The sequence below is a fragment of the Panthera pardus genome, unplaced genomic scaffold (genome assembly GCF_024362965.1).
Source record: "Panthera pardus isolate Hobbes unplaced genomic scaffold, ASM2436296v1 HiC_scaffold_17, whole genome shotgun sequence".
Classification (NCBI taxonomy): Eukaryota; Metazoa; Chordata; class Mammalia; order Carnivora; family Felidae; genus Panthera; species Panthera pardus.
The window spans coordinates 1,686,373-1,697,367 of NW_026526732.1; the positions used below are offsets into that span (position 1 = coordinate 1,686,373).

Below are 10,995 nucleotides of genomic sequence, written 5' to 3' on the forward strand. Positions count from 1 at the left end.
TGGTAACGTGGCCCTCACAATGCGCTACTGGGCCAAGAATTTATATTTTTACTTTAAACCTAAACACAACCTTTCACCGTGTTCCCCCTCCGGCCCTTTGCGGCTCTGCTGCTGGGCTCCCCCTTTTCCTTCGGTCCCCTCCGGCCTCAAGGGAGAGCTTGGGTCCCAGGGCCCCCGAGGGCGCGGGGCTCCGTCGACGGGGCGGGCCCGGGGGCGGCCGCTGTGACCTCGGGGCGTGTGCAAACACCGCCCTCCGCGGCCACCGATAGGTCCCACCCCACCTTGGCGACCTGCGGGGCGGGGGCGGGGAGAGGCGGCGCAGGAGGCCGCGCGCGCGGCCGGGAGGCTCCGAGGAGGCTCCGGGAGGCCGGGGGAGGCCGGACAGGCGCGGGGCGGGACGGGCGCGGGATGTGGGCGCCGGGGGGCCCGCCGGGGCCCGCGGGCTGGGACCGCCGCAGGGTGGGCGCCCGGCTGCGCGCGGCGCTCGCGGGGCTGCACGAGCTGCAGGGGCTGCGCGACACGCAGCAGGCGCGCGTGCGGGGCGCCCTGGCCTTGCACCCCCCGGCCGGGCCCGCGCACCCCGAGCACCCCCGCGGCCCCCGCGCGCGCGAGCTGCGGCTGGAGGCGGCGCTGGCGGCGCTGCAGGAGCAGCTGGTAAGGAGCGCGGGGCCCCGGGGCGGCTGGGGCGCGCGCGGCGGCGGGGGGCCGTGCCACCTGGTGGGGGAGCGCGGCGGGCAAGGGCTGTGCGACTGAGCGAAGGGCGCCCTTTGGGACCCCGGGGGACTGCGCTCGGTTCCAAATGACGCAGCCAAGTACCGGGATAAGGAGCCCGATTCTGAAAGGCGCCCTCGGCTGCGCCCGGGCTCTGCCTCCTTCCCCGCGCGGACGGACTCTGAGCGCGCATTGCTGTTTGTTTCACTTCCAGTGCTGCTCTGGCGAGAACGCCTGAGGTCGGTTTCCCTTGGCGGCGGGGGCTACGTGGGGTCAGACCCCGGATACCAGGCGTCCCTGCTGCGTAGTTCAGGGACGACATAGCCAGCGTGCAGAGCGCACCCCAAATTGTCCCCGCATTGTGCTCAGGTTAAATGGGATCGCGTCGTTGAAAGAACACGTTGAGGAAAAAGCCTGTATCCCATGAAAGCGTCAACTTTAAATTGCAACCTGACCTGTGAAATGAGGCGTGTTCTCTGCAGCCCAGAGGCCGTAGGTAGAACCGGGGACCCTCTTAGGATTGCTTGGCCTTTGTGTCTTCTCCTTGGCCCCCTCCAAGTGCCAGCTCCTTTTTACAGGACTGAAGACACTCGTCCAGGTTTCAGTCCGCTGTATGCTTTCACTTCGTCCCCTGGAAACAACTCAGAATTTTTCCAGTATTGCAGTATTTTTTTTAAAGGAAAAACAGAAAGGCTGTATAGAAAAATTCCTATCTGATGGGAGTTAGTTCCAGGACTCTTAAGTGGAATTTTCTTTTTTTTATAATTAGAAATTCAAATCTGTTCTGTGTAAAAGCTGCTTCCTTAACAAAGCAGCCTGGAAGGATCTGCACCCTCACTGTCAGCTTAGCTCAGGCAGGTGACGGACTTGTTAACCATTCCTGGACTCAAGAATCCGGAAGTGCAGTGTCCTGAGATGCCTGCCAGGACTCCGGTGGGTGGGCCGGGGGGTCGGTCGTCTTCCCGAATTGCAGATTGCAAAAACGAGGTGGCAAGATCGGAAAATCCAGAGCCTGCCTTTGCAGACCGGCCTCTGCCTCCGGAGCTGCGGCGGCACAGAGGGCAGGGGTGGGCTCTCAGGGCGGCCTGCTCTCCCGTGGCGCCCGCCGCGCTCGGCAAGCCGGTGGTCCCCGTGACCCGGAGCTCGGTGCACAGCGGCCACGGACGTGCAGGACGGTGTGCTGGAGTGTGGACCTGCTCCTCACTGTCGGAGGGCAGCTGATGGTTAAGCAACACACAGATCAGCCTTGTGAGTCGTCAGCCCCTGGTTTCCAGTGCCCTTTGGAAGAGATCAAACGGGGCTGGGGTTTTTGTTTAATTTTTTTTTTTAACGTGGCCGCCAGAAGGAACACACGGACTTTGTCTTCAGACGGTGCTTGGCATGGATTGCGTGATCAAAAGAGAAGAGGAATTGCTTTTGTGTGACATCAGCTCAGGGCTTAACGCTTTCACATCTTTCTCGCAGGGAAAAAGGTAGGAGTATTACCAGTGCCGTGATCAGAAGCCTGTTGTGCGCAGCGCAGTTGCAGGGAGACCTCACGGCTGGGGGCCAGGCCCACCCGGCGTGGACCCCGCGTCACCGTGCAGGCGTGAACGCAGGAAGGACGTTTATCTGACCCTCAGCGGTCTTGTCCAGCAGGGGTTCCCCAGGAAGCATTGCTCGGGATTTGAACTGCCATTAGGAACCCAGCAGGTTTGCACGTTAACGCTTGCCGAAATGGCTGTACCTTTTTAATTGCGGCATCTAAAGTCTCCAAAGAGCGCGGGGTAGGTGCCTCGGGGTACTTGGGGGGCAAATAAAGGAACAACTTCTGTTGCTCTAACAGAAGAGAACATTTCCCGTCCCCTCGTCTGCGTCTCTGATGCCCCGTGACCTCCGGTACTCCGCGGCCAGGCCTGTGCTCATCTGTTCATATGTTCAGGGAGATTCCTCGTTGCCTGAGAAGTGGCTGCTGTCCCCATCTCCGCAGGGGTTAGGTGCCCCGCAGCGCCCACAGGGTCGGGGATGCCCCAGGGGAGGCTGGGAGCTCCAGCTGCCACCAGGAGGCGCTCCGGAGTCCGTGGGAGAGGTGCCCTCCGGTGGAAGCTGAAGAAAGGGTTCTGAGGACCCTGCAGTGAAATCTTTTCCGGAAGAATTTCCCAGTAGTTGACTTGGCTGGTTGTGACTTGTCCTAACAGAGGCAGCGTGCGATGATTGCTTTTCACTGGCGGGTTCTGGCATTAAATATACCGCAGGAGCGCGCTGACTCTGCAGCTGTGAACATGATGTCTGGGATGTTCCCTGGACCCGCCATGCCTGCTTCATGCACTCACAGGGAAATGAACTTGCTCAAGGTCGCCGGTGAGGGCAGGGCATCCACAGGACCGTGCGCGGCTTCCGTCTCTTATCCGTGAGGCTGATGTGTGTGTGACCCTGGAGCCTTTGCTGTTGATCGACGGACCTCTTTTCAAGCTGGGTAGTGACGCGTCCCTGCCCACGGGGTGCGTGTGCTAGCCACGGAATTCCTGTGTGAAATCTTTCCTTCGCGCAGGCTCAGCTTTCAAGGAGAGAATAAAGGGGTTCTAGAGGCCATCGCTTGTCCTGAACTTGAGGGCAGATGTCAGTTTTTACCCTTTGAATCTGCCTTAAAGGTTTGAGAAGACAACAGTGCTGAGTTGCGGATGGCAGGCAGGAGGAACAAGCGGGAACCAGGCCGTTCTCCCGCGGTTCACAAAGCAAGCATTTCAAAGGAAGGGATGAACCGAATATTTGTTTTTAATGGCGTTCCCTGGATGCAGTTGTCAGACTTCCTCATGGTCACAGAAAGCCTTGGCGGGAGGCCTGTCAAGATGCAGGTGCCCGGGTGTGGCCGAGAGTCTCAGGTGAGGGGGATGGGGGGATCCCAGGAACCTGCACTGATGCCCAGGTGATGCCCGTGCCCGGGGAACCGTGGCTGTGCTGTCCTCACCCCAGGCCCCCTTACACAGCTTTGGGGGGACTCTGACACCATACTCCGCCCTGATGGTGAGCCCGAACGCTGGGGACAGGGCTGGGGAGGACGTGACCCCAGCGACTTGCGGGCTGCTCCGAAGAGAATCCACGTGACTGCCACGGTCACGTTCACCCAGCACCAGCGTGTTTGGAATGATGTTTTCCCTGCGGAAATACACGGGTGGAGATACTCTGCGGCCGGCTTGCCATGGATTATGCTTTATCCTGGTCTCAGAAGGGACTTTTGACTCTTTGCCCAAAGTTAGATGCCAAGTAGGAGTTAATGAAAAGCTGAGACATAAAAACCCCAAGTGAGGGAGGGACGGGGGAAGGGTTAAGGAGGACGGTGTAAATCCGGAATGGTGAAGCCTGTAGACGTTCAGGGCCCTGAGGATGCGGTAAATCATCTGTGAATACCCGGGACCCTGTGTGTCCGTGGCCTCTCGACGTTAATCAGAAACCACCCACTGAAGGCCTGGCTGGCCAAACATTAATCACAAAGCAGTGAATCTCAGCACAAGCACACAGGGGGCACTTTTTTCTTTTCGGAAAGGGGTTCAGAGAGGGAGGAAGAAAGCCAACTGGGGCGTCCAGGGTGATCTCCTCCTTCAGAAGGATGAGAGCACGGTGATTTGGAAGAGAAGAGGTCAGGTCGATGCTGGTAAGGGTCGAGGTATGACCTGACAGAGCGACGTGGTTGATTTCCCGTTGCCACTGACAGGAAAAGAAAAGTCATTTGCAGTAAAAATCTACACTAGCCCCTTTGCCCGATCTAGTATTCTTTACGTGAGAAGCCCATCTTTGCCTGGCTTTCTCTGCGACTGACGTTCACCTGGGTAATGTTTCCCTTTGTAAAAATAATCAAGGTAAGAAGCCGGGATGTTTAGGCTAGACTGGATGGTTCTGGGATTATCACGTTTTTGTTAAATTCAAGTCTGGTCTTTGCCGTGTTGCCTACTTACAGACCGTGTTACGGCTGTGAGACTCTTGCTGTGTAACACTTGGAGCTTGTTCTGAGAGCCCTGGTTTGGGTCCTGGCGGAAAGGGGAGCTCGGCACGGTGGCTCAGGACGCACCGGGGGCAGCATCAGGCCCTGGGCTTCTCCCCCACTTAACCTCCCGGGGGCTGGGATTTGAACACTCCGTGCCCACGTGATTCCCTCGTCGGAAGTGCACATTACTGCCGCCTGCCTCTCCCTTGGACTGAGTTCTCACGGTATTGGAATTGCTGGAATAATGCATTCCCCTGAGTCCCGTAATTGGGGGCTCAGGGGAATTGTTCATTTTCTATATAAAAGTCTGAAGCACAATCATTTTCTCAAACGGGGCGAACCACGTAATTACATTCATTAATTATTTGCCTTAAACTTCATTGTTGACGAAAACAAGAAATTGGCCCAGCAGACCTTGAAAATGGTGTTGTTTTATAATCGAAAGAAGGAAATCCGCGTTGGTTAAACGGTCAGTGCTCTGGGTGTCCCGCACGTACGTTATCTACGTGTGCGAACATGTGTGAGTACAGACTATGAGTATTAACCACGTACACGTGTTACACGGGTGTTACGTAAATACACACACACAGGTGTGTGGCTGACGCTCGTAATAACCCATTTTACGGCTGGGGAAGCTGAGGCCTGGAGGGGTGAGAGCCTCTGAAGGCAGGGCTAAGATGTGAGCCTCTAAACCAAGGAGATTTCAGGCAGATCTTGAGGCTCATTGAGTGCAGGCACTGTCCTCTCCCGCCGTGCCTCTGTCCCTGTCCCTGAGGGCTCCGTGAAGCCTGGAAGAACCTGTAAAATGGGGTGTGGGACACATGCGGAAGGGGGACTTTTTCTCTCCGGGCGGGGGGGGGGGGCTTCCTGTCAGTTTCAAAAGTGAGAAGGTCACCCAGGGTCTGCTGGGTCAACGAATATGGCAGTGTGGGCACCAAATTCCAGGTCTGTTACCCGTGAGCATGAGAAGGTAGCTTCTTGCATAAAACTGAGGACAGCAGCACACACATCCGTGGCGTGTGCCGGGTGCCGCTTTTTAAAAAAAATTTTAACGTTTATTTGAGAGACACAGAGAGAGTGCGCGCATGCGTGGGGGGAGGGGCAGGGAGAGAAGGAGACACAGAATCCGAAGCAGGCTCCGAGCTGTCGGCACAGAGCCCCACGCGGGGCTCGAACCCACGAACCGCGAGATGGTGACCTGAACCCAAGTCATGGAGGCTCAACTGACTGAGCCACCCGGGCGCCCCAGGTGTGGTTTTGGATCCTGACTTTATGCTCGTAGACTGTATCAGTCTGTCCTTATAAAGAAATGCCTAACTGGGAACTGCTGATTTTTTTAAGCCTGCCGTTGAGGGGGGACAGAGGTGTGAAGAGGGAAGGGTCGTGGACATTTTCCTCCGGTGACCAGAGAGCAGGGGACTGGCTCCGAGGGAGCGGTTTAAGCCGTATGCCCAGTGCAGACGTCACGTGCGTGGGGCCCCGCGCTCGGCTTCTGTACTCAAGACGGTTTTCTCTCCCATGCCGTCCCTTCGCAGGCCCGTCTAAGACGCCAGGACGTCGGCCTAAAACCCCACCTGGAGCAGCCGGACGTGTGCAGACCCTGCGGCGAGGCGGCCGACAGTGACAGCAGGCCCAGCTCAGGTAGCCCGCGCGCCCCCTTTCCGTCACCCCTCCTGGGCCCCCGCCTGTGTCCTCAGCCCGCCCCCGACGGCACGGCGCCCGAGCCGGGAGGCCCCGTTACCGAGGGCTCTTGAAGATGCCACACTTCTCTCCTGGCACCTAAGTGTGCTTCGGAACCCGGGAGAGTGTGCACGTGTGTGTTCACGGAGAGAGGGCCTGGCACGGGAAGCGCTGCTTCTGACGGAGGAAGGCTCGCCAGCCTCTCGCCTCTCCGGGCGGAGACGATTCAGGGTCTGCTCGGGCTGGGCTCACCGGGAGGTGGCGAAGAGCCGTTCCATCCGGCTCAAGCCTGTGTGACCTGTCACAGATGACGAGGAGCTGCCCCGTGTCCCTTACTGTGAAGCTGCAGGGAAATCGTTCCGGAGCCATTGTCCAGGGCACGTAATCCCATCTGTCCAGACGCTGGCTCGCGTGGCAAACCCAGGGGACCACGTCCAGCACTGGATGCCGTCTCTTCCTGTTGTAAACTTGCACAACCACGGCCTGGCCTGGGTGTGCAGTGTGTTTGGCAGGTCCGGGCTGGGGGGGCCCCCGGTGGCCCCCTCTGATTGCCACGTGGGATGAACCCCACAGCACAGGGGACGGAGGCAGAAGGACGCCAGAGGCCTGCCCCGCAGGGGCCGGAGGTTAACGGTCACGGAACAGCCGCTCGCCGAGGAGGGGGGCGAGTGGTGGGGCGTGGGGGGCTCCCACTGGCCTGCTCGTGGGGCAACAGTGGACAGTCATGGGGAGCACTCCCGGGCATTCAGGAGTCCCCGGCCACCTTCCCCAGGTGCCTGCCTTGACGAGATCCCAAAGCCCCCCCGGCACAGGGGCGTCCTCGGGCAGGAAAGGGGCCGCCGCCCGGGGGAGCGCTGACCGCCTCCATCCACCCTGTCTAGGCTTCTACGAGCTGAGTGATGGTGGTTCCTGCTCCCTGTCGGCCTCCCGCACGTCCGTGTGCAGTGACCGCGTGTACTCCTTGGGCACTTTGCTGCCAGCTGACCCCACGGCCAGGCCCCGGTCAGCCGACGACACCACCGTGCATGGAGCCCCCCTGCCCACCTGTAGACCGCAGGCCACCGAGGAGGGCGAGTGCCGGCCCAGGCCGGTGTCTACAGGTAAAGGAGAGCCAGGAAGGCGGGAGGCCCCACTGCAGGGGGGGGTCAGGGGGGCGGGCGAGGGGGCGGCTGTTGCATCACTGAGCACTGAGCCGGAGCCCTGTCTGCGTCTGGCGCTGGGCTCGTCCCACAGGTGCCCCTCCGAAGTTTCTGCGGGCTTTTCTTGGTGTTTCGATAGACAGGAATCAAGGGCCCACTTCCGTTCGTTACAGCAAGGCCGGCGTGACCAAAAGCATTCTTTCTTATTATGTGGACATCAGAAAGTTACTGTAAAAGTCCTTCCGGAACCTCACACAGCCTGACGGCGCGTCTCCGTAACTGGAGGGGGCTCAGGACCCAGAGCGACGCGGAGAGCGTTCATTTCCCACGTGGATGCCCCCCTCGCCCAGGCTCAAGGGAGAGTCTCCGTTTTCCTTCGGTCCGTCCCGAAAAGAAAAGGCTTCATCTTTGGGCCTTGTTAGCTTTGTAGGAGCAGACCCGGCCTAGCCGTGCCCGGTGGTCCTGGTGGACCTTTCCACGGTCTCCTCTCCGTCAGCGCCTCCACGGAGGGGGGGTCCGGAGGCCCCCCGCGCGGGTCCCAGGCGCCCGTCTCTCTGGGCACCTGCAGACGCGGGGTGAAGGCTGAGTGCGGGCTCTGCCGTGCACCTGCGACGGGGAGGCCCTGGGAAGGGGGCGGAGCTAGCGGCCGGCGAGACCCTTCCCCAGCCCCCCAGGCCCACACGGGGCACTGCGCCGGCCTGCTGCCCGCCGGGCAGGAAGTGACACTGGGGCTGTGCTGGGTTCTCCCCGATTCACCTGTGTGCTCGTCCTTCTCATTCCCAGGTGACCTCGAAAGAGTCCTGCCGTCTGCGTTGGTGCCCCAGAAAGCCAGCACAGACCCCACATCCGCGACCCTCCTCTGCCACGGGATGGGGCTGCCAGCCCACGGGCCGGACCCCAAGTACCGGCGTGACCTGGTGTCCACGGGGGGCAGGGAGGTGTACCCGTACCCCAGCCCCCTGCACGCTGTAGCTCTGCAGAGCCCGCTCTTCGCTCTGCCCAGGGACACCCTGCACGCCGACTCCCAGCCGCCCCCTAGGAAGCCCCCTCCCGGCCCCACAGGCCTGTCGATCCCGACAAGACCTGTCCTTGAGGCTGGCCCTGCTGCAGCCTATATAGACAGGCTGCTGAGGCTGCGGGCCCGAGGGACCCCCGCGAGGAGCAGTGTGGGTGAGCAGGGGCCCCCAAGACGTGAGGGGCCCCCATCCGCGCAGGCACTTGGTGGCCAGAGAGCAGACGGTCCAGACGGCCTAGAGAAGCTGGTGTGCACCCCGGGGAGAGCAGGAGCGGGAGGGCTGGCCCAGAGAGGGGACGCCAGCAGGGACCGCCTCGAGCAGCAGGGTGTGGGCACCCCGCGCCCCAGCAGCCTTCCAGAGGGGGGACCCAAGCCCTCCAGTGGCTGTGTCCGTGGGGACACCGTGCTGGGCTCCCCTCTGCCGAGGTGTGGGCGTGCCCAGGTGGCCGCCAGCGGTCAGGAGAGGACAGTCCTGTCGCCTGCCAGGAAGGCAGGAGGAGAGAGCCCCGCTCTGGCCCCCGAGGGGTGTGGCCGCCCCCCATTTGCTGTCAGCGGAGCTGCTCTCCTGGGGCTAAAAGCAGGCGCCCCCAGGACAAAGGCTGTGAAGATCAGGAGAGGGGCCAGTGACAAGGTCCTGAGGTTTGGGGGGCAACCGCCAGCGGGGGGTGCCCTCGCCACCCCCCAGCTGCCTCCCGAGTGGGGGGCCGGTCTCAGGAGGAGGCCCACGCCGGCCGGGGTGGCGCCCAGCCGGTCCTGCTCTGAGCCCAGACTCTACCCCGTGCCCTTCCTGGTGCCCCTGCTGGTGGCCCGACGGGAGGGCCGCGGGGGCCCCGCGCTGGCCTTGTTCCCCTCAGAAGCGGCTGCTGTGGCGGCCGAGGGGGAGGCACAGAAACAGCGCCGGTGGCTGTCCTCCGTGGAGGTCTCGGGCGGCCTGGGGCCCCACAGGCCGGCAGTGAGCAGAGGGGGCGGGCAGCGGCCCGCGTGCGTCCGGGCCAGGCCCAGGCTGCCCCCCCGGGCCCCCCGCGCCAGGAGCGAGTCAGAGGGCTCCGAGCACTCTGCCGAGGGTGCCTCCCTGCCTCTGTCCGCTGCCACCGAGACCAGCGAGGACGACAGGGCCAGCGACCACACTGCCAGCTGCTTTGGGGACAAGGAGTCCAGCAGCAGTGACTCAGAAGGCGGGGCCTGGCCTGGGGCGCGTCCCCCACAGCTCCCGCGGGCCCCAGCTGCCCGCAGGCCGCCCCTGCCCCCCGTGCCCAAAGTATGCCGGATCAAGGCCTCCAAGGCCCTGAAGAGAAAGATCCGGAGGTTCCAGCCGGCGGCACTGAGGGTCATGACCATGGTGTGAGGCCCGCAGGAGACGGCCCGGGGCGTCCCCGCCCGGGCCAGGGAAGCCGTCCTGAGGAACCGCGATGACAGCACGCGACCAGCCCCAGCAGGTGGACGGCCGACCAGAACTTGGGAAAAACCCTAAGAAAACTAGCCAAAGCGTCTGTGGGTTTGTGGACATTCATGTAACACGCAGCTAGTTTCAGGATGTGGTTTAGAGATAAACATTTTAAAAAGCAACTGGCGTGTTTTTTTTTTTAATTTTAATGTTTATTTAGTTAAAGTCGACCAGCGTGTGCGTGCGAGCAGGGGAGGGGCAGAGACAGAGGGGGACAGTGGAGCCCACGCCGGCTCTGAGCCGTCCGCACAGAGCCTGACACGGGGCTTGAACTCACGACCATGAGGTCATGACCTGGGCAGCCCATGTGCCCCAGTGACATCTCAGAACACAGAGGAGGGCCTACGAGGGTGCCGAGGCGGTGCCGTGAGAGGTGCAGGGGCCGCTTCCTGCCGAACGTGGAGAACGCAGGCTGTTCCAAAAGAGAGAAGATCCAGGCACGTCTGTGAGTCCGGGTAGAATTCCCACTGTGCTTCCTGGAATCTGCTTCGTCACAGGTACGAGGGCCTCCCAAGCTTAAGATCTGCTCTGGTAGCTAAAGACGTCAAACAAACGCACCCTTGATGGGGTTTTATTGGAAAACATGTTGCACAGGGTATCTTATAAGGACCGTCTCATTGTCCATCGTGGGGCACAAGAGGTGGCAGGCGGGGCCCTGGAGATGGGGCACACAGTCAGAGGGTCCAGCACTCCCCTCCGTCTGGGCGGCGTTCAGGGGTGTCCCCAGGCTCCCCTCCGTCCGGGCAGTGTTCAGGGTGTCCCCAGGCTCCCCTCCGTCCAGGCGGTGTTCAGGGGCGTCTCCAGCGCTCCCCTCCGGGCGGTGTTCAGGGGGTGTCCCTAGGCTCCCCTCCGGCTCCCCTAGCAGGCCTTCCTAGGGAGACGGCCGAGGGTTCCACGTGTGTGGCAGGTTCTGCTCTGTCCTCATCGCTGCTGTGCGAAAGGAGCGTTGCACGATTACAGGATTGGGTGCACGGTTTAGATCGGACACGCGTCTCCCGTCCTCCATGGGGCAGCCATCCTCAAGTCACGGGACGGGTTGGCCAGG

The 10,995-nt window shown here is 61.6% G+C and overlaps 1 protein-coding gene across 5 annotated transcripts; it reads left to right on the top strand.

Moving 5' to 3' along the window:
- Positions 1-313: 313 nt before the first annotated feature.
- On the top strand, positions 314-10,072 carry DACT2 (dishevelled binding antagonist of beta catenin 2). Of its 5 annotated transcripts, XM_053904275.1 has the most exons (5): positions 583-654; positions 2,176-3,572; positions 6,208-6,313; positions 7,234-7,452; positions 8,275-10,072. In XM_053904275.1, the coding sequence occupies exons 2-5, from the start codon at positions 3,372-3,374 to the stop codon at positions 9,849-9,851; spliced, it is 2,103 nt and encodes a 700-aa protein (XP_053760250.1). In that variant the 5' UTR covers positions 583-654; positions 2,176-3,371; the 3' UTR covers positions 9,852-10,072. The 5 variants fall into 5 exon arrangements, with proteins under 5 accessions (XP_053760248.1, XP_053760250.1, XP_053760251.1 ...); XM_053904273.1 differs by lacking the exon at positions 2,176-3,572 and having other exon boundaries at positions 314-654; XM_053904276.1 differs by lacking the exon at positions 583-654 and having other exon boundaries at positions 725-3,954.
- Positions 10,073-10,995: the final 923 nt, after the last annotated feature.